General features: G+C 44.3%; 1 protein-coding gene across 2 annotated transcripts in view; it reads right to left on the bottom strand.

Annotated features, from left to right (window-relative positions):
- Positions 1-23,405, bottom strand: part of mnat1 (MNAT1 component of CDK activating kinase) — a 35,798-nt gene that overhangs the window by 875 nt on the left and 11,518 nt on the right. For both annotated transcript variants that reach the window (XM_085343750.1, XM_085343749.1), the window contains 2 exons: positions 22,689-22,820; positions 11,835-11,956 (listed from right to left, as the gene is read on the bottom strand). In XM_085343750.1, the coding sequence (XP_085199876.1) occupies positions 11,835-11,956; positions 22,689-22,820 (254 nt within the window). The remainder of the gene's footprint in view (positions 1-11,834; positions 11,957-22,688; positions 22,821-23,405) is intronic.

Raw genomic sequence — 23,405 nt, forward strand, 5'->3', positions numbered from 1 at the left:
GTCCTGCCATAGTCCTGGCAGAGGCGTCTAAAGCCCTCACACGAGTCTGGCTTTGTGGCCCCTGTTCCTGTGAGCTCGGGAAACTTCAAAGTGAAAAGTGAATCAAGAGCACAGACAGCACTCTGATTTCCATGCTCATTCAGGCTGCTTTACAGAGAAACCTAACACCTGCAGGGAGGCTCAGAGAGACTGACAGAGCCGAGGTGTATGTGAATGAGAGATGGATGAGGGGGGAAAAGGTGTTGGCGATAACACTCGCTGCATAGATCGGATTTTGCTTTCTGTTGTTCCTAAGAACCCAATAAAAACATTGAAAATGAAGGTGAAACATGCTTGGTAGCATGTCTGTGACATTAAAAACACAAACACCTCACAACAGAGTGAAAATAACAAGGAGGAAAGCACAAAATGTCAACCAGACGGTGCACACAAAGACCACTAGAGAAACGGCACACAAGTTCAAAACAGGAGGCCCAGTGATTAATAATAACTTCATTAGGCCCAAGCTGCTGTAGCCTGTCCTTCAGAGCACTTGAGGGAGGTCTTCTCATATGGCTTCCTGCATCAGATGAGTGCTATCTATTGATTATATTGTACTGGGCCTTTTTAATGGTGAAAAAAGTGGGCTATTTACAGCCTGGCTAAGTCTGCTCTTCCTGCTAATCTAATCCCCAAGCTACTCATGTGGTCATTCCTTCCAAGAAAGCTGAGAGCTCTGTGTAACTTTATACCTGCCTGCCCCTAAGGAGGGAGAGAGGGAGAGAGCGCAGAAAGAGAACATGAAGGAGAGGGAGGAAGAGTGTAGTTGAGGGGGTTGGGAAGAGGAAGGAGGGGAGGATATGGGGGAAATCACCTTTGGGTATCATCATCACAAACCCTCTTCTCTTAAACTAACCCTGCCTGCCCTCCGCTCACCCCTAACACCCGAGGTTAGTTCAGTTCTGCTCCATTAACTCGGCGGATAATATCCGCATCTTCCCATAAAGGCTAGATGTAAGTGAAGCTGAAAGATAAACTTCACATGACTGTACTTGACAGGACAGACCAGCAACAGAAGACGTGCAACAACAAGAATGCTTTTTTTTTTAGCCAAACACCAACTTACGAAAAAAAAAAATTACTTGTGAAATAGACGCTTTGCTCCCCTCTGAACACTACTGCTACACTGTGTGCACCAATGCTCCTTCACCCCATCAGCTCCCCCCCCTCTCTCTCCGAGGACTGGACTGCCTTTTGTTTCGCAGGGCGCTGAAACCCAAGCCGTTTCGGCCGGTAACATCTTTCACTCTCCGGGCCCCACTGGAGCATTAGCTGCAACTCGATATGGGTCTTTTCAAAGCTTCGTATTATTGGGTAAATATGGGTCACTTTGGGCTCGCCCATTATGTCGCTAAGGGGGAGGCGGGAAAGGACGGGTGCAGGTGATGAAGACGACTGAATGACACAGTATGACACAGTGTGAGTGTTAGGACTGCAGTTGTCACAAGGGAATATGTAAAGGGGGGTCGGGTCGAGGTTTGACTCCAAGGAGTGATGTGTGTTATTTTCTCCAACAAAAGTATCATGACTTTAAGTAAACAATACTGTAATATTCCCCATATGGAAAACTCCCTCATATACAAGTCTAAGAGTATAATTTACATAAAAAGGTGGAGCTTTTGCAGATTTCTCACACAGCAAGATTACTTGATTTCTTTTAGCATTCACAAAAGCATAACAGCTGATAAGTGCTTGCATTATTTTTCAACCTCTGACTCTCACCATCTGCTGCTACCCTTTGCTTTAAGAAGCCATGTGCGGTTGGATCAAAACAGTTCCGAGTTAACAGTGTTTTTTTTCCACTTGGGTCTGGAGCTCTGAATACCTGGGCAATGTCTCCTGCTAATGCTAATAACCATCAGAGGCTTTCCTGACGGGACCCCGAAAAAGTATTCTCCACTCCTGCTGCCTGGAAAACACTGCAGAGCCCCATCTCTAATTCAAAGTGAAAAGATAAGTGGTGAAATGTTCCGGCGGGTTTCCGCGCGATTTCCAGCTGAGAATGTGTGGCTCCTCTTTGCGTTTGGATCAGGGACGCCGCTCCCGAGCGAAGGGTGTTGGGGTTCTTCAGGGAAATGGCTGCGAAGCTGGGACCCTGAAGGGGAAAAACTACAGATACTACAAGGAGGTGCAGGCTGCGCTGGGCCTCTTGTCTAGACTCCATGTGTTGGCTAGAATTAGATTAAGAGGAGATGTGTGGAAGCCTGAGCTTGATGGAAAAGAAAAGAGGCCTGCAATGCCACAGTGACTATTTTGCCAAGCAGACACTTAATCAACATACAAACCACAAGGCGGACGCACATGACAGAAGAGCAATCTGAATCAGCCTTAAACAATGCTCAGTGCAGACCACTCTGTGTGGTTTGGCTGCTTTCATACATTCTTGTTTACCATGCGGCAAGTTTAAGGAGCGAAACAGGCTCCTACATACATGAAATTCTCAAGTCTTGACTTCTTCCTACACTACTGACCTGAGAGCAGAGCTCAGACTGACACCTGTCTGATTTTACAGACCTATCGCTGATCCGGGGTCACCACTTGTTTTTACAGCACCAAAGATCAGACGCTTTCTGGATTTAGCCTGTCGTCAACGTGAATCACGGCCCAAACAGGGTACAATGACTTTCAGGCTGCCCGGGAGATAAACTCTGTATTCAGCTGAACCGACACTGGAAGGGGGGGAAAAAGAAATAACATCTACAGATAAATCAATAAACTCTACCCCGTCTTGCTCCAAGGACTGGAGCCTCATTAGCTATGTTTCTTAAAGAGATGGAGCTTAAACTTTGTGTGTTGAATACACAAAGAGGGCAGCGGACAGGCTACTGCGTACTTCTAAAAGACAAGTCATGAGTCTGCAGGGCGACGGTGTGAATGTCCGGAAGTCTTCCTTTAGCGCTTTGCTCCGGCAGCAGCAGTTGAGGATTCCTGGCCTGGGAATGATGGGAGTTTGGGTGGGTAAGGGGGGGGGGGGGGGGGGGGGGGTGTTGTACAGAACCACACACCTGCCAGATGATTTGTCATTATAGAGGGGTCAGCACTCAGCTGTCACCCCCTAATCACCCATCCAACCCCTCGAGTCACCACCCCCCCACCTCCACCTTCACCCACTAAACTCCACTCTCCAGTCCTCCCAAAACACCCCCTGCATTCCTCAGGCAGCTCCGGTTTCACTCACAGCACTGCTGCTCAATCTGCCCCTCCTTCCCTACACTCTGCCCTGAGAGAAAATGTACCCCTGTGAGAGACACACAGCACACTGAGCGCATTGTGTGGATGTGCGATGCGTGCTCATGCCCCCCGTGTACGCGTCTACGTGATTCACATGTGCTTGAATACATGTTTATCCAACGGCAGAGCTGTTTGTATCGATACCGAAAGCGAACCGTTGGAGCCAAGTTTTTAAACCAGAGGAGAATGTGTGAATTGGTCCAGGCTGTGGTCTACGAAACAAAACCCCCGCAGACAAGCCAAACACAGAGAACTCTCACAGGTATACTATATCTGTCAACAGCAGTCTTTCATCACTGTGGGTCATAGGTCACACTCTTTTCCATTGAATGCAGCTTCCTCTGGGACATGCAAGTGTGTGTGAGTGAGATCCTCGGCCATTATTCTATCCACCGTCTACCAGATTATCTCAAGTTGTGCTCCATGAGTGTGTCTGAGGGGGGCTCAGTGCGGTTACGTCATATCCTCAGACGCATACAAACCTCTTATCCATTATCATGCGTCTTATCATCACCACTGATAGTCTCTGCATCCCACAAGAGAGGAGGAGAGGGAGGAGAGTATTGCTAACACTTACCTTCTTAAGGAGAGACCATGTTTAGAGTGTTAACAGAAGCTTTGGGTGACACTTGACATTAACGCTTATAGAAATACATTCTCGTGTGGAGTGACTGACAGCCTGTCCTCGAGAAGGCAGCTTGTTGCTATCAGTGATAATTAAGAGGTGCGCTTGTTTTCATTATGAAGGGCAGCATTGCTGAGGTGGCCACCATAAAAGCAGATAGTGCAACTTCTGCCCAAATTCAGCCACACTTCCTGGACTAAGCCATCACCTGTCACTACTCATCTTGAGCTCTTAGATCTTGGCCCTGCACCTCCTATATCCAACCTGATGGGGGCAATAGAGGCTGGCTGACTGGCTAGGCCGCCACCTTCACAATTAATTGCAGCAGCCTTGAGAAGTGTATAAGCATCACACACACACACACACACACACACACATCTTTCTTTTGTCTCCCGAGCTGCCACTTGATAACTTTGCCCCCTGGAAAGCTTAGAAGAAGAAAGAGGGAGAGGGGAGGATAATGACATGACATCAGTGTCATCGTTAACCAAATGGGGCTGTACACAATGGAAGCACATATGCTGACCAGTGAATGGCTGCTAGCACAAGACACACCCATACACAGAGCAAAAGGAGCCTTGACAGTTGGATGTAACATTCAGTGGATAGATCACTGATACACAGAGGAAGAAAAGCCTTTTCCCATGGGGGGTGCGGTCTCGTATGCAGTTATCAGTTACAAAAGACCCCGAGGCACTGGTAAAAAGGCAAAGAGGATTTCAATTAGGAAGAAAAACAAGAAAATAATAAAGAGGGAGAGACAGAAGGAAAAAAAGGAAAAGGAAAGGTACCACAGGAGGAGGGTTTAATTCATACGTCACAGTGGAGAAGTACCTCCTCCCCTGAGGTGTGTGTGGCAAGTCCCCACAGCTAAGCCCCACATGACAGGAGTTTGTTTTGTTTCTCCAGCTCTTAAGAGGGAAAAATGAGCCAGTTAATCCCCCTGTACATTACTGGACCCTTTGCCCCAGGGATGAAGAGCAGAGGAGAGGCGCAGAATTCCAGTCAGTCTGTGTGTATGCATAGTTATGAGCCCCATCAGACTCAAAATCAAAGCGTGCAACTCTAGACAGTGCATGGATGCAAACCACTACAGAGATCAGTGTGTTAAAATAGGCAGGAGACATCACCTCACCCTCCACTGGGTGTTGACCCTGCAGCCGCTAGGCTGTGATACAAATAAATCTGAAAGCAAGAGAGGCTGTTATCCTTGGAGTTCCCTGCTTGTTGTTGTCTCCTTTGCTGGCAGCGAGTAGCCTGACTGGGCCTGGCCTGGCTTGATCTCACAAGGAGACTGCTGGTCTGCCTCCAGAGGGGAAACAATAACACTAAAAGCAGGCCTCTTTCGAATGACCAGAATACACACTAGACAAACGGACCTCCCCCTTCGGTCGTTCTGTTACGCTCCCTCCGTTTCCGCCCGCTCTTTGGGTCAGAAATGACTCACCCGCAACTAAAAAGCTTCTAGTCAACTACAGTGCATGCTTATTTTGCCTCATACTTCAAGAGAAAATCAATATTTGCACAGATCTATGGGAGGGAAAACAATAGTGATGTGGCCTCCTCCAGCTCTGTCTGTTAATGGTCTGTTTACTGAGGCAGACAGGATAATGGTCTGGGTGTTGGCTGGTGGTGAATCAGACGGTGGCCACACTCCACTCAGTTTCTGATATAGTTAGTAACAAGAAGTGTACGCATCTGTGTGTGCAAGGAACTTGGACCCTAAGTAAGGTGGTGGATATGTGCTCTAAATAAAGATGGGGCATTCTGTTGACACAGACAGGTTTGCAAGTCAAATAGCTGGCCTCAGGCTCCCACACTTTTATACTCTCTTTTGGTTATGCAAATTTTAAATCTGTGTCTCATGGCTGCAGTCAAGCTATCAGATCTAAGCTGTAGAGACACTTGAACGGTCGTTGAAGCACTTCATTGAACTATATCGTTACTAGCAATGCTGGATCTAGTAACAAGACAATGGCACGTGCATTGACTGTGTCGTATAGGAGATCTCTGGGAAACCAGGTCCACCTTTATGTTATGGTGACAACTCCAAGGTATTTGAGAAACAGTCCCACTGTTATGCAAGAGCAAAATAAACCGTTTCCCATAAACGGTATTGTTTGGCAGCGTCAGAGAATATTGTAATTGGCACAGTGAGAGCAAAATATGGGCCTTGAGACATTATCTAATAGTAGTAAAAGTAGATCAAAGCCCACTGCTCTCAAAAGAGTTCATCTGAGGTCACACTCACTGGTGCCTCACTCTCCGGCTCATAACTTAAAGCATCAAAGCTGTGTTTGTGTGGGAGAGAGTGTGAGGGTCTATGACTATTTGTGGCCCAGCATACGAGAGTCTCTCCAAGGTGCCATCATTCTCCTCCTGTCAGTCTCAGCACCCTGACATCCTGGTGCTGCACCTCAGTCCCCCACGGTCAGTGACCTCTGACCCCACCCCCTGGCCCTTCCTGACCCATCAGATGGATATATGCCTTGCAGGGCTCAGAGAATCTGGGTTACATGGTAAAGCTATTCATGGCTGTTTCTACAGATTCCTCTGGAGCGCCTCGCCTCTGCATATTGAGAGAAAAAGAAAAATATCATGGCTGACTTGCACTTTCATCGCAGAGTGAGAAAGGAAAGCAGGGAAAGGAAAAGAATGATTTGTATGCAATGTAAACCTCATATTCTCTAATTTAGCGATGGCAGAAATGGATTCAAAAGCACTCAATGGACCATGTTTAGTGGTCCCTGCTAACTTCCAGAGCCAAATCCAGGGTCACTGCTTGTGCTCTTGGCCAGTGAGGCCAGAGCTGGAAAGATTGAGAGTTCAGACCTGGAGTCAGGCCAACCAAGCAGGGAGAGGCTAGAGAAGCTGGCTGCCGGTAACTGAGAGCTGTGATGGCACCATTGACTATCCTGGATATCTCACTCCCACCAAAGCACTTAACATGCAGTATAAGTCAACACACAAACAAACAAACAGATGCACACACTATTCAAATAAACACGCAGACGCCAAGGGATGGGTGGAAAGCTAAAGAACACAGGCAGAAGGAGAGCATCACTCAGAGAGCCATTAACCCCTGGCTTCCAACCAGAACAGTGAGCAGGCATCCTTTAAGTACATGTTAAACATAGCTAGTCTCTGTGTGTGTGCACAAGTGATTTATGTATTACTGCTCTGTGTCCAAGTGTATCTATGCAGTTACAAGAAAAGGCTCATGAACCCTGTGTAATTACCAGGATTTCTGCATTGATTACTCATAAAATGTGATCTGAGCTTCAGCTAAGAGACAGTTATGTACAAACACATTCTCAGCAAACAGCTATACTATTCATTTCTTTATTCAAACGAGAAGTAATAATTCACAGTCCCGGCTAGACACTTTAAAACCCGCCAAAAATCTATGTTCACTGTGTTTTTATTTAACCCCCCCCCAAAAAAACTGCAAGTTTTTGTTTTGTTTGGGTTTTTTTTTTTAGAGCAGCACAGACCACCCAGATACTCCACAGTACTCATGGGACAATGTACTGGTGTGACAAACATTAATCTGCTTTGAAAAAATAAAAATGCACCAAACTATTTCCGCACGTTGGAAGGAGCATTGAGTTTTATCTCTTTGTTACCTTGGAGTCTAAACCTTTTGCAATCACTGAGGGAAAAATGAATTCAAAACTGAATCACAAAAGTTTTAGAGGAGAACGTCAGGGCAGCAGCCAGGTTGGTAAACGCAACACGACAACGATGAACTTTGGCACACAAGCCAAGAAAAAAGAAAACGTGGTTAAACCTGAAGGGGGGGGGGTGGTCTGAGGAAGAATTCCTAGAAATGTTGATGAACTGAAACAGTTTTAGAGGGAGGAACGTTGCAAAATACGCTTGTGCTACAGGAAATTCCTGACAGAGGCTCCTAAGTGAGGTGTTACATGCTATTATGTTCAAAAGGTTTACTTACTTTTTATAACCCACACACTAAGTGATTACTTAATGTTTTCAGTAAACATATGAAAAGTATAACTCAAGTGTGACTTACAAGCTACTATTATCCATACATTCATATAGCGCTTTTTAAAATGGACTTTTAAGCAATTTATCTGCCAGAGTCAATTTAGAATCATGCGTGCCTGATGGATACTTTAGAAGTCTTAATAGATCACATATAAAGTCTGATTAGTCAACAAGCATAAGATTTGGATGAACTAGTGCAGGACTGTATTATCTACAGTGGCTAGCACAACAGTGACCCTGTAAAAGCTGGGGTACATCTAGTGTGTGTAGTGAATACTGCTCATGTATCATGGCTCTCTCTGTGTTACTGAAGCGGTCATGCATATTAACTTCAAAGTGTCTAAATGACAAAATGCTCGGAGAAGCCACCAAAGCTACGTATCGCATGTCTGAAAAAGGCTTTGAGTGTTATTAGTTTAATCAAATTGTCTGTAATTGTGACTTTGGTGGGGATCGGGATACATTTTATTAGCTGCTAATTTAGAAATCCTGGCAATTTCAAAAGAGGCTCGAACTTCTTCCTGCAACTGTATGTCCATGAGAACATTGATCTACTTCAAACTTGAGTGTTCAGGAGACAAAACTGACTGATTGTCTTCGTTAATGAATGAAGGTCACAGCAAACTACCTAAGCCTATTTAACCCTTCAGACAGAGTGGTCCTTGGACTGCTTCCTTGTGCAGAGAAGTGCATCCCCAGGAGAGGAGCGCTAGACTAAACACTCCGTCCATTCAGCTGCTCCCCTTCTCCCCACCGACAAGAGACGGACGCCTGACAAGCACTCTCAGAGAAAAACCTCACTTTTTCCACCAATTATAGAAAGCAATGCGGAGTGGGGGAGGAGGCAAAACTTCAAAATATTATACACACTGGCATTTGGCGGAGCGCATTGAGCAACCTCTGTCAGAGAAAGATGGGCTAATTTCAGGGCACCCTGTGCCAACACAAACAACTGTTCTGGATTGCTTTCATTGTCAGCACTTGAGGTTTGAGTCACATTTTTTCAGCGCTCCGCAGCCAATTTCTCTTTCCCCTATTTTTCCCCCCATATGATTTGTCCTTGTCCAAGATCCCAGTCAGTCTTTCATCGCCTGCACAGTCAGCGCTTAAAAAGTATTCTGGTAGAGAACAAACTCAGATCCAGATGCTCATCTACATACGCAAAACAAAAATATAATATTTTTTATTTTGGAACCCCCAGCATTTGCCTCCAAGAGCTCATGCACAAAAACTTATTGTAAGTGTAATGTAAACGTGTCTTTGAGGTGCTGTGTATTGTGATGTATCCATTTGTTTGAAGGTTATGGCTGTCAGCTGGCGGCAGGAGTTTAACAGCTACTACTCGAGTCCCACAGTGCTGTGTGCTGGGATTCATATCGCAGCCATGTCAATGTAAACATCATATGTTACTGTTTGTGTCTCCAAAGCGGTATTTACTTTTACTTTGATTTTGTTTATTAAAGGCTTTTACTGTTCAACATAAAAGCAAGGAGCCATGGCAGGACATTTGGAGTACAGGCTGTAGCGTTACATTCACAGTCTACTCATAACTCTGACAGCTCACGCAAAGCTCAGGGTATGTGCCAGTCAAAGAGATGGGCAGCTCTATGCTGCCATTATAGAAAACCTCACACAGTGGGGGTCACATCCTCCGTGGCAAATCAAACACACCTATGCACGTCAGGACAGGAGCGTTTGTAGAGCGCGATATGTATATGTGAGCGGAGAGGGTAGATGCTGAGGTGGAAGCTGAATGGGCACTTTTGGAGGCCCCTGAACATGCATCCTATAACCAGGCAGCTGTCTTTAATATAAGAGTCCACTTCAACTCATATTTATTCAGGTACAGCTGACAGAGAAGGAGACACGGTGAAAGAGGTGTGGCTTTTCTTTTTCCTGGAAGGCGTGCTGCGCTCCTGTGGTTTTTTTGGGGGGCAAAGGGACAAGACGAAAAAGACAGACACTCAGAAGGGGGGTGGGGGGTATGTGGTGCAGAAGAAAAGAGCAAGTTGACATAAAAAAGGCATGGCTCCACTCAGTCCTGTGTTGACTGGACATCCTGTGCAAAAGACGAGCCCTGGAGGCCCCGGGGCCACCAGGGAGGGGGGTGTGTGTGTATGAGCTCGATCCTCCAGTTTTACTTGATGGCTGTGTCCAAGACAAATTACCAGTGGAGCTGCTGTCACAGTGAGCCTTGACCAAGACAAACAGCCGTGTTTTAAAATAAGTACCTGCCCCCTTCACAGGCCCTTCTACCTCATCCACACTCAGGCACATCCACATCTCGTCACACATTAAAGCAAATTCCCTTCACAGGTCATAGGACTGGAGCTGTAGTCCAACGCTCTACACAGGGGACTCACTTTCCACTCTCTCAACGCTGTCTGCATTCTCTCTCTTGTGCACGCACACTTGTGAATATTTACCACATCGCAAGAGTTCCACTGTGGCCAAAAGGCCGGGACTCCAATAACAAAAGGTGAGTGTGTGTGACATAAAGCCTACAGCACATTTACGGGGCACCCTGTGGGCGTGTGTGTATACAGGCTTGATCGTCTATGTACATCGCAAAATCTCCAACTTAGCTGAATCACAAACTGCCAGCAGCGCAGAAATGTCAGCACTATTCCCTTCTTTTACTTAACAGCACATTGCATCTTGGGAGTTGTGGTTTGTCTGTAGGGGGCTGTCTGTGTCGCTGCCTGCAGCCTGCACCAAAGGGACTTGTGTTCTTCATTGAACTGAACAGAGCCTCATTTATCTCTGTGGCAGAGTCCTTCCTCTCCAGCATCGGTCCTCCTGGACCCCTGAACTGCTGACACTAGGGGAGGTGGGGCTGCTTTTCCTCCTTCCACTGAGCTCCAGCATGCAGCAAAAATTGTGAGATGTGTTTCATCTGCATATTGATTAGCCTGGCCAAAAGAAGTAGAACCTCAGCACTTCACTGAATACATAATGTAAACAAGCAGCAGTTATTCAGCTTAAACTCTCCTGAAACGTTTCACCTTCAGCTTGTGCTTTTCCAGGTGATTGTGCAACAAAAGTCAATGGCAACTTTTTCCTGAACAAAAAAGGAACAATAAAACTAGAAATCCTTTATCCTAAACACGCTGACATTATACTTTAATATGCACGTCTCAGCCAAATTAAAGTTACTGCTAGAGTGAAGCACTGAGCTTGCCCCTGAAATTAAAAAGCTATAACCCCACTTTGCTTCTATCACCCAATAAACACAGGCCACCCTCAACGTGTGGGCAGGCTATAGTGCCAGCCAGTTGCAGTGCAGACGGCTGGGCGCTGGGTTGGCTGATAGATAGCTTACATTCGGTGAGGAGTGGACCAATGGCGTCGTGGATTGATTGGCCCAAAGGGGCCGTCGGGGGAAAGCACTTCCTGTGTGTTAATGGACGCTCCTGCAGATGCACTGTGGCGGCTTGTGGCAGGGTGATGGCTGTTATTCCCTTTCCCTCCTCCCTTCCCCACCCTCACTTTGCTTTCACTCTCCCAGTTAATCAGAAGAGAGTCAAGATTTTCCAAGCAGACCTCTCATCTGGCAGCTACTCGCTACACCTACAACAAAACCTTTTCAAACATAATAATTTAAATGAATTGCAAATACTTTTTCCTTCCCAAGATTTCCTGTAATTTCCTGTAACTGACATGGAACTATAAATTGATGGGATCATTCCTGAAAACATTTTTAATTCATTACTTCTATTTTAGAAACAATAATCCAGCAGTATTCTGTGTATAAACTGGTAATAAAGTCCTCTTGTATATTTGAACAATTTTGACTATGACATAACTTTATCTTTATTCATACCATACGGCCATATTGCTTAATGCTTTCCAGGAAATTTCTCAAGAACTTAAAGAAAATCCACATTTTCAGAGTTCTTGAGACTAAATGAGACTGAGTAAATAACTGTACCCGAGTCTGCCCAGCTGCTCCAGTTCAGGCACCGGGGGTCCATAGGTTTCAACTTGGAGGGGTCTGTAGTGGTAAAGAACATCCTCTATCTTGGTAACAGGCTGGAGAGACACCGTCTGTCGCTGAAAGAAAAACACAAAAGAGGCACGTCATTCAAGACGGGAAATAATCGTCATTGTCTCGGCGCATCGTGCAACCCTGGAAACTTTATGGCTATGGCGCAAACACACAAAAATTGTTTGGAATACGGTTAAAGTCAATCAGTCCGCAGCATTAGCACCCACTGGTTCTTGACAGACTGGTTTGGAAATAGAAGTTCTGTCTGACAACATTTTCACTTTCCCCCGGCAACGGCGGTTTGGAGGAGAAACTGAGGCAGGACAGTGACTGAACATGTTTTTAGCAGTCAAATAGTTTTGGAAACTGAACAGGACACACACACAAAAAAAAAAAAAAAAAAAAAAAAAAAAAAAGGGATGAGAACATCGTTCAGGAAAATTGTGGTCGGCCGAAATGCAATTCCTGATAACAAAGCAAGTGTACTTTGGTTCAAAAATGGCTATTGGCTTGCTCCATAAAACCACCAAAGAGAAATCGGCTGATAATGTATAAATGTAGTGTGGAGGAAATGCTTTGTTTGTGGGTTGAGTTGTGATTATTTTAGCGTGGTTTCACCTAAAACTATGTCCGTCAAAGCTGCCTCCGACTGAAATATGTTCAAATTACAAACGCTTGTAAATCTTATAAAAGTTGTTTAATTTTTTTTTTTTAATCCAATCAATAATTACTCTGAGCTGAAATTTCAGTCAGACTATTCCAGTTCCTAATGCTCTTGACCGTGCAGATCGAGTAAGAAATACGAGACTTCTTTGGGATACTGCAGCATTGTTCGATTTGGGGCTCTGCCATCAAAGGGGAATTTCCACACAGCATCCGACCGCTATGTTTTCTCCAGCATTAAAGTAATGAGACTCATAAGACAAGCCTGATTCATGAAACAAACCTGGAATTAAAAAGGATGATGTTTAAACAAACATGAACTATTTTAGAGTGCAGCGAAGGACCTCAGAGACAAAGGAGAGATAAAAAGATAAGAGAGAAAGCCAAGAAGAAAAAAAAAAAGTAGTGGGGGGAGTATAAACAACAGAACACAGAGGGGAGTCGATGAAAACCAAACTAAACGAGTAACATGTGCCCTGCGGCCTCACACTGCCTGCCTTCACACATGCTTTGACCCATATGAGCGCAGACACGGGGGAAATAGAGCAACCAAAACCTGAGCTGGAAGTTACAAAAGCACCAAAGACATGAGATGACAACACATGCAGAGTTTCCTTCCAGGTCCCAATAAAGGTGCTTTCATATGTGCACTTTTCCCCCCATTAATCTGACAGCATCTGAACTGGTCCGCTTCATGTCTGAATGACAAACCTATCAGATTCAACAGTGCAAGTCTGAACTGCATGCAGTCACATTAACAGACAGGCATGCACAAGATTATGTCTTTTAGCTTAAGAAAGACGCAACCAAAAGAATTTGAGAATCTGTACATGCTTTTGGAGATGCAGCAGCCTCAACGCAACTTTTACACAGAAATTCTGAATAAAGAGGTTTTTGATATTTCACCACCTCATCATCTTGGCACAGATAAACAGGATGTTGTCGCGCGCCTAAATGCTGAAAACGGACAACTCAGAGCAGCGCAGAACGATAAATGCAACCCTACTGAAAGATGTTCACCAAAAAGAAAAGTAGGAGAGATAAGTAACAACAGTTATTGAAATACAGAAAGACAGCAGATGAGTACAACATTGCATGAGAGCATTAAAATAAACTTCAGCTTTATTTATCTATTTTTCAAGATTCAAGAAGTTTGTCGTTTTGCATATTATTATTATACTTCTTCTTTTCATTATTATCATCATCATAATCATTATCACTATTATTATGCTATATCTCATCAGCATCATGTTTTCTAGGACAAAAATACTTGGCCACATTCACATTACACCTAAAGGATTTGCTCGGCCATGAAGCTCACACTCCAGTTTCTGTGCTGATGTTAATGGCAGAGGAGGTTTAAGCTCTGCATATACAGTGGGGCAAAAAAGTAATTAGTCAGCCACCGATTGTGCAAGTTCCCCCACCTAAAATGATGACAGAGGTCAGTAATTTGCACCAGAGGTACACTTCAACTGTGAGAGACAGAATGTGAAAAAAAAATTCCATGAATCCACATGGTAGGATTTGTAAAGAATTTATTCGTAAATCAGGGTGGAAAATAAGTATTTGGTCAATAACAAAAATACAACTCAATACTTTGTAACATAACCTTTGTTGGCAACAACAGAGGTCAAACGTTTACTATAGGTCTTTACCAGGTTTGCACACACAGTAGCTGGTATTTTGGCCCATTCCTCCATGCAGATCTTCTCGAGAGCAGTGATGTTTTGGGGCTGTCGCCGAGCAACACGGACTTTCAACTCCCGCCACAGATTTTCTATGGGGTTGAGGTCTGGAGACTGGCTAGGCCACTCCAGGACTTTCAAATGCTTCTTACGGAGCCACTCCTTTGTTGCCCGGGCGGTGTGTTTTGGATCATTGTCATGTTGGAAGACCCAGCCTCATTTCATCTTCAAAGTTCTCATTGATGGAAGGAGGTTTTGGCTCAAAATCTCACGATACATGGCCCCATTCATTCTGTCCTTAACACGGATCAGTCGTCCTGTCCCCTTGGCAGAAAAACAGCCCCATAGCATGATGTTTCCACCCCCATGCTTCACAGTAGGTATGGTGTTCTTGGGATGCAACTCAGTATTCTTCTTCCTCCAAACACGACGAGTTGAGTTCATACCAAAAAGTTCTACTTTGGTTTCATCTGACCACATGACATTCTCCCAATCCTCTGCTGTATCATCCATGTGCTCTCTGGCAAACTTCAGACGGGCCTGGACATGCACTGGCTTCAGCAGCGGAACACGTCTGGCACTGCGGGATTTGATTCCCTGCCGTTGTAGTGTGTTACTGATGGTGACCTTTGTTACTTTGGTCCCAGCTCTCTGCAGGTCATTCACCAGGTCCCCCCGTGTGGTTCTGGGATCTTTGCTCACCGTTCTCATGATCATTTTGACCCCACGGGATGAGATCTTGCGTGGAGCCCCAGATCGAGGGAGATTATCAGTGGTCTTGTATGTCTTCCATTTTCTGATGATTGCTCCCACAGTTGATTTTTTCACACCAAGCTGCTTGCCTATTGTAGATTCACTCTTCCCAGTCTGGTGCAGGTCTACAATACTTTTCCTGGTGTCCTTCGAAAGCTCTTTGGTCTTGGCCATGGCGGAGTTTGGAGTCTGACTGTTTGAGGCTGTGGACAGGTGTCTTTTATACAGATGATGAGTTCAAACAGGTGCCATTCATACAGGTAACGAGTGGGGGACAGAAAAGCTTCTTGCAGAAGACGTTACAGGTCTGTGAGAGCCAGAGATTTTCCTTGTTTGAGGTGACCAAATACTTATTTTCCACCCTGATTTACGAATAAATTCTTTACAAATCCTACCATGTGGATTCATGGATTTTTTTTCACATTCTGTCTCTCACAGTTGAAGTGTACCTCTGGTGCAAATTACTGACCTCTGTCATCATTTTAAGTGGGGGAACTTGCACAATCGGTGGCTGACTAAATACTTTTTTGCCCCACTGTAGTTGCATATAGTTAGCACAGCATTGGCTTCTTTTTACGTACTTTTACACACATGTGGCAATGGGACTGAAAAAGGAAGAGGTGTGGACCAAGACTTTTGTCTACGTAGTGTATTTTGCATTTTATTTTTTAAATTCCCTGCAACTTATTATAAAATACACTTCAAAAATAAATATATCTATCCTGACAATTATTTAACCACCATTCATTCACCTCCGACCACATTAGGCCAGCATCATTTTTCCCTTACGATCCATAAAATAATCCAGATATTGAATTCATTATGGGCTAACTTAATAAAATAAAAACAACCCCACCCCCCACCCCATATTACATTTACCTATAGGAAGTTAAACAGATGGATCTCATCTGTTTCACAAAATCCTGCTTCCCAGAATAACTTTCAATTATTTTAACAGAACGAGTCTAAACCTGTTGCATTCAGCTGTGGTTTACACATGAAGGTGTGGGTGGCAACAGGGATAACGGCAGTTGCAGCACATTAAAAGCAATAAAACAGCAATAAATTTTTTAAAAGTGGGTTTTTCCACAGAAGAAATTATGAAAACTAAATATCAAATCACACCAAAACATTTCCTTATGATGTCACTGTCAGTTAAACGATATTTTTCTCTTCTTTCATCAAGGGATGCCAAAAAACTGCTGGGTATCTGTTCTTGGCCAGATTGTCAACTGTAAATTCCTAATATATGCAAGTAAATTAGAAAAAACAATATAATATATTTGCATTGCTAGTGTATAAACGCTGTTTCCTTTAAAGCACTAGGCACACACTTCTCCATGGTTTTCATTCAACCTTGTACCCTGAGGTACCAGTGCTCTGTTATACCATCCTATCCATTCATCCAACGCAGAGGAGCCCCACCACAGGCTAATGAAATCCAGACCAATGAACGCAATCCCAGTCACTCTCACTCTCTTTTGCACTCTTTCAGACTGTTCATCCATCTTCTTTCAAACTTTCAGCACTGCTTAACTCCCCTACTGCGCACTCAATGAGATGCACTGGGACAAAGGGAAGGTGGAAGGAGAAGCAGAAGAAGAAAACTCCTCAGTGGTGGTGTGGTAAAGAAAGAGCAGCAAATTGGCAGTTGCAGATGGCTGAAGAGCAGTAAATCAGACCACCTTTTTTTTTTTTTTTTTTTTTTTTTTAAGTGGCAGACACAACAGACCCAGCCCCCATTCTGGGGAAATTTCTTCTACATTCCTCTGCAAGGGCACCTTGAAAACTGGCACAGATGCATCAGCACCCACAAAAGCAGCCTTTAAAGATGTCCACGCAAACATAGCGACTTCTAATTATATTTACAGAAATGTGTAAATGAATGACTTGTAGTACATACAAAATGCTTTGAAAGAGAAAAAAAAAACTGAATGAATGCCCATAATGTAGAGCTGTGACCCCTCAGGACTGATTTCTCCTACAGCTAATACCACTGCTGAGGCTTTAATCATGTGCACATCAAGTCAATGTGACTTAGAGTATGAATGCTGTTTTCTAAGTCCTTCAGTTAAAGACAACGAGAGAGCGAGAGAGAGCGAGAGACCCCCAGCCAGACCCAGCGGAGCAGAAATGGCTGAGGGACTAAGGGGCTATTGAAACAACGCCCCAGCAAGAGCCAAAATAAACATCTGGTTTTATCATTATGGAGGCCCATCCTCCTACCTATACAACACAGTGTATTACAAGTTTGAGCATGTAACTGGTTTTAAGGCTCATATAATACCCCTGTGGCATTAAAGTGAAACTCTGGAGGCCATCAATCTTAATAAAACCGCAGGGGAGGATGATTTGAGGAAATTACCGTCATGCCAACGGGAGTACTTCAACTTACCCTGAATTTGTACCTCAACATTATCCGGTTGTACCACAACCAATTCCAAGTAAAACTGTTGCAGGTGTCTATCCGTTAACTGATGCAGGTAACAGGTGTGCAGGCTGATATTGTGCTTTAACATTACACATAAGTATTTATTTAGCGGGAATTGTTTTTAGGGGGTAGTTTCATTAATGGACTTTACTAAAGTAGCTGTGTATGTTACAGAGCCTTTTCTGCCCCGTCTTCATTGAGTACATGAAAGAACACATGGAATACTGATTTGACTTGCAGACTTTAAAAGATGTACAAATGAACTTGCAAAACCATCACTGGGAACTTGTTCCTGTTTTTGACTGTGTAAACATTTGTGCGTTGACTATTTTATTGTTGCAATTTTAATATGTTTGTCTGATGTAGGTGTCGCTTGTAAATGACACATTGAGTCTCAGTGGAACTACCTGTACAAATAAAGGTAAAAAAAATAATCCTAATTACTGACATCATAGAGACCCAAAAGTAGAAAAATTGCACCTGAAACCTAAAAATATAGGTAAACATTAAAGTAACTTTATAGGACTCTCATAAAAGTCACATAACTTTGAAAGTACTAGAATGTGTCATTAAAGGATTCACAAAAAAATATGTTTTAATGGCATATTAAGCTATAATATTACTTGGCACTGACCATCAATGCTAAAGTATGATTAGAATAGGATTTAAAATGTGAGAACTGCGGTCAAACAAGGCTAAAGAAGAAGATCTTATACAGCGTTAACGATGCCAAACTTTAATCCAAAAGGCTCATTGGTCAACGGCTCAGATTGTGGGTCACAAGACCCCTCCACACACACACACACACACACACACACACACACACACACACACACACGGAACAATCGTCAGCACTCCCCGCCCATCCCACTCTCTCCCTTGACTTTGCAGCTCAGCAGGACACATCAAGGTTGCTGAGACTAACCTCTCCATCAGCACCTTCCCACAACATCCACGCACTCGCACACACAACCACATACACTCATGTGGTCCCCGAGGATTTGGGAAGCCACAGCTCCAAAGCCATCGAGGCACTCGGCGCTAATGCAAATCCTGATAATGAGAACAATGGAAAAGGGGGAACAGTGGTTGGTTTTGCAGAGGGGATAAAAAATAACAACCACAGTTCAGGGCCAGGCTAGTCCCAGCCCAACTCCAGTCCTCACTTCCACCTTCCGCACTGGTGCTGCCAGTGCTTCTGTATGGATAAAGAGCTTTGGGCTACCCAGCAGCCCACTAAGCAGCAAGTAGCAAGTGTAAAACTGCTTCTCATACAGTGCCTCAACTTGCCTTACAAGTTTAAATATAACTGCCTGACCAGTGGCAGCTGCCCCAGCGCAAAGCCCCTAAAGCTGACAACTTCTTTTTCCGCTGGGCTGGGCTGAAGCAGCTTGCCCAAGGGCTGCTGAGGCCAACCTAAACAGGGCCAAGCCGGGGCCAGGGGCAGAGGTGTGAATGCCCACATGTGCTGGTGCCAATCAGGGCTGACGGTTCTCCCTGAGGTGACCCCCCCACGCCAGCGCTTTCAACCCTGCGTGCCAGCAGTCCAATATAAAGGAAAAGGCCAAAGGACAGAGTTTGTGCACTCTCCCACATAAAACATGTCACCTTTGGTTTTTGAATGCTGCAAGGTCAACAATCTCAGTATAAACAACATAATTTACCTGCATCTGTAAAAATTTGTGAATAAGGGATATAAAGATAACACTGAAGAAGAGCGAGTGGGGGTTGCATTAAGTATAAAGCGACAAACTTGCAGGCAAAACAGGTTGGGCCAGTCTGCCAGAGCGAAGTAAAGCAGAGCCGGCACAGCGCTGACAAGTGCGTCTACTGCGCAGAGGTCACCCTAGAGGACAACTTAACCAAGTGAAACAGGCCTGAGCAAACAAGCTCACAGCATGTCTGTGTGTGTTTGTGTTTGCTTGTGTTTTCTGTGGTATTCAAATTCCACAGCCTAAGAGTAGAATGGACTACAGCCAGAGAGGACCCGAGGTTATTTCAGCCAGCTACACGTCAATGTTTAGGTATAAACTTTCCACCCACATTTAGCCGATTGTGTGTGTGAGTTCCACTTTTGTTTATGTGTGTTCTTGCCTCCTGCTTTCATTAGGTGCCCATGCCGGCCCCGTCAGGTATGTCAGCTGCTCTCCTGCCTGTGAGGAGGGGATTGGGCCCCAGCAGCGCAGGAACCTGGGACCTTTCATTTAAGATGGCGCTGAAAGCTGCCCCCAAGGTGGAAAGATTCCCCATCAGTCAAAATGCTTTCAGGAATGGGACACTGTAGCAGCTGGGGAAAAAAAAATAAAAAATTCCCAACTGCAAACACACACACACACACACACACACACACTGTTTCACCGGAAAATATAAGAAAATGTACAGGTACAAATAAAGCAAGCACGCAAGAGTACAATAAAATCAAAGTAGATGTCATTTGTATGCTAATTATTACCCTCTGATTTTGTCAGAGCAGGTGCCGAGCATTGTGACTCTTGTCATTAAGCTTGGCACTGAGGCTCGTTTTATGTGTCAGACTACAACAAGCAACCTGTTTAAACAGCGAATAGTCACCTCCCGCCCACACAGAGTGTTTCTTTTGATATCAGCGGACATCTATTTTAAAAGACACTTTATTCTTCAAAGGATGTTTACTCAGGTTGGCTAAGGAGGGGGTGTATTTATATGTGTGTGCGCATCCACACACGGGTAATGTGTGTCTCATGCTTCAATAGAGTCCCTACAAAGTAAAGGATTAGTGAGTGATTTCAGACCATTCCTAAGGCAAGACCAGGCCCATCCCACTTCAAAATCACACCTGGAATAAGACTACTTTCCCTGAGGATTGGTGAACTTCCTCAAACGTCCGCTCAACAGCAATGGTAGTGCATAACCAGAAACATCAGGGCCAAGGTTGGAGTCCCCTTCACGAACTCCGAGAAAATCACTCTGGCAAAGAACAGAGCCAGCATGGCTGAGATGTCTCCATGCGTGTTTCCAGTTGACAACATATCACAACTAGGTGCAATATTAGATCACGCTTTAAATAAAGTCCGGAACGACTAGGAAGCTGAGGAATAACTGGCATCCCCAATTTCCAGCCCAAAGACAGGCAGATATGTCATTCCTCTGGTGACGGCTCACTTTGGCCACGGATGAAACAGCTGGCTGAAATACCGTTAAGGTGACAGTATAGAGAGGGGGGTTGTGGGTACAGAGAGTCAGGGGCGCCGCACATTTGTGCTCCTGTGACTGGTGAACGTCACCTCGGCAAAAACATCCAAATGAAAAAAATCAAGAGGTCAAAAATGTGCTCCAAGCCCATTCATCACTGTCACATGAAACTGTTTCGTATTTGTCAGTGTATTTCACAAGCGATAACAGGACTTGTACTAATGAATACTTCATTGATTGATATTTCTAAGCAGTTTGGGAAAACTGTTAAAGTTTTCCAGGCCTAAAGCAAATACCTTTAAAATTGCTTTTTTAAATATAAGACTTTCTTCTCGTGATAGAAAAAAAGGGTCCAAGGAAACCGGAGCCATTTATGCTTGAAAATTACAAAAATGACTAATCATTATAACAGTACATGATATCACAGTAAAGAGATTGGCACATATTAGTCGTGCTTCAAAGCAAAATCATAGAAATGTGGCCCAGCTTTAAAAAAAGTGTGTTTTTATATTTGTCTCTCCTAATTTCTGCTGAAGAAAAACTGAAACCCTGTTTGGAGCGAGGGACCAGAACCTAGCAGATAAATGAATTCCAGCAATCTCCAGGAATCTGCCGCTCTGTGCTGAAACCCCACCAAGTCAAACAGAAGTCATTCTTATGGACTGAGGTGAAGGGAAATCCAAACCCACACGTTCCCCTGACTCAAGTCTCTCAAGTCCAACAGCAGATGCATGGGAAGAACTCTACTCCACCAACAAGAGCACAGGGATGGGAAGATGAGGAGAAATGGGGAGAAAGAAGCAAGGAAAAACATGCACAGAACAAGCCAAGAGCAACATAATCATGCAGTTTCTCTCTCCATCAGCAACTTTTAACTTCACGCTGTATATTAAGGAGGTGAAAGTGAGAGTACTGAATCCCCCCGTATAGCTCAGTTCAATACTTTGAGTGTTGCTTTATGAGATAGTCCTTTCTTCAAAAATAGAGTTCGGTTCTACCCAAGTATGTCAAAACCTTGCTTCAGCTTGAGCTGAGGTGAGTGCTAAGCAGATATCTCTCCCACGCACCACTGAACTGTGGGAAGACAACCATGCCTCATGAGGGTTGCTGTGAAAGGGGTGGGGATGATGACACAGCCTATCTCATCGCAGTAAAATGAAAATAAACGACTGAAAACCTGAGCTACAGCCAAATGGAAGGTCCCTCCAGACACGGTGCGTACAAAGCTGCAAGCTCAGAGTGGCCGAAACCCTGAGCCCACATGCTTTATCTCGCTCTCTGTGGGACCTACTGCACACCCAGAGGAATGTGATGACATGAATGAAGAGGTGAGGGCCTCTTCCCACACTGAAGAAGCACCAAACATGGAGGAACATCCTCCTTTTCAAAGCGTGGCCATGTATGACACACTATTGTCAACAAGCAATCCGTGTAAAGTTTTGACACTAATGACCTCAACAGTTCAGATTCACCTTAATCGCACTGAGCAGAGGCATGTCACTATGTGTATTAACTGCCTCTTAAAACTTGATTGATGCTCATTTTGCTCTCACTGTTTTGCTGCTTGTCTTAGATCTTTGCAACATAAGTTCAGAGCAGCAAAGTTTAGTCTGTTGGACGTATGCTAACAAGCAAACTTAGTCCAGGGGTTTGTATGAAAAGCAGTCGTTTTTGTGTGTGTGATGTGTTGCCCAACCACAGTGGAAAGAAAAAAAAGAATTAAAGCTGTTCTAAACAACCACAATTGTAAGCGAGGGAAAAAACCTTCCCAGATTATCGAACTCTCAGGATTTAAATGGGACCTATTGTGCTCCATCTAGAGCTCCATATTTTTATTCTTGAACTTCGCTGGAAAACCAGTCCATGATTTATAGCACAGAAATTATCCTTACTTAGCTCATGATACAACCCCTCCATTCATTGTCAGGCTGAAACGAGCACTTTTGGCTCCATCCTCCTCAAAAGCTGCTTTTCTTTGAATTAGCAGCTCCTTGATGACCATATAAGTCATATCACTTCCTGTGTGTGTAAATAACACACATTCAGGATGGAAAGAGAAGTAGAAAACTACAATATGACTGTTGCACTTACCATATGGATTCCAGTTGAAAACAGACTGGTGGGCTTCACAGCCTGTTTCTGCTGCTCTATCTGGGTCTCAAGCTGGGCAGCGCGAACTTTGTGTTGAGCGAGTAAAAGGGTGGCAGGAAGCTGAGACTGCTCCTGGAGACAAAAAACGTATATAGACTTTGTAAGTATTAATCTTAGTGTGTGAAATGTAACGCAGTAGTTCATTGAACATATCCCACCCATTGCTGGGTCACCATTGTGTGAATGTGTGTGTGAATGGGTGGATGACTGGATATGTAAAGCGCTTTGGGGTCCTTAGGGACTAGTAAAGCGCTATATAAATACAGGCCATTTACCATTTACCATTACCATGAGCATGGGCTGCTTTCAGGCCAGCTGCCACAAAACTTTAGTAAGTCGTATTAGCAAAACTGTGCCGCTGTCAGGGGACGCCGCTTCAAGTGCACTGCGCCGTCTTCACCTCCATTAAATGCAAGGTCGGACGTTTCAATTTCTTCAGTGGAGTATTGCCAAGCGCATAGATCTAAGAACACAAGCCTGGACACATTGTTCACTGTAGAGGTAGGACATTTTTGATGGGGTGAACTATAAAGGTGGGACAGTCTAGAGCTTTTGGCGCTATTTATCAATATTGTCAGTAACAGTTAAATCAGTTTCCATACTATGGGTCCTCTTCTGACAATAAGAACTGACACATTTTACTCAAATGAGTGAAAT

This window comes from Diplotaxodon limnothrissa, linkage group LG19 (genome assembly GCF_057381915.1).
Source record: "Diplotaxodon limnothrissa isolate DT_005_m linkage group LG19, D_limnothrissa_male_GT1.1, whole genome shotgun sequence".
NCBI classification, from domain to species: Eukaryota; Metazoa; Chordata; class Actinopteri; order Cichliformes; family Cichlidae; genus Diplotaxodon; species Diplotaxodon limnothrissa.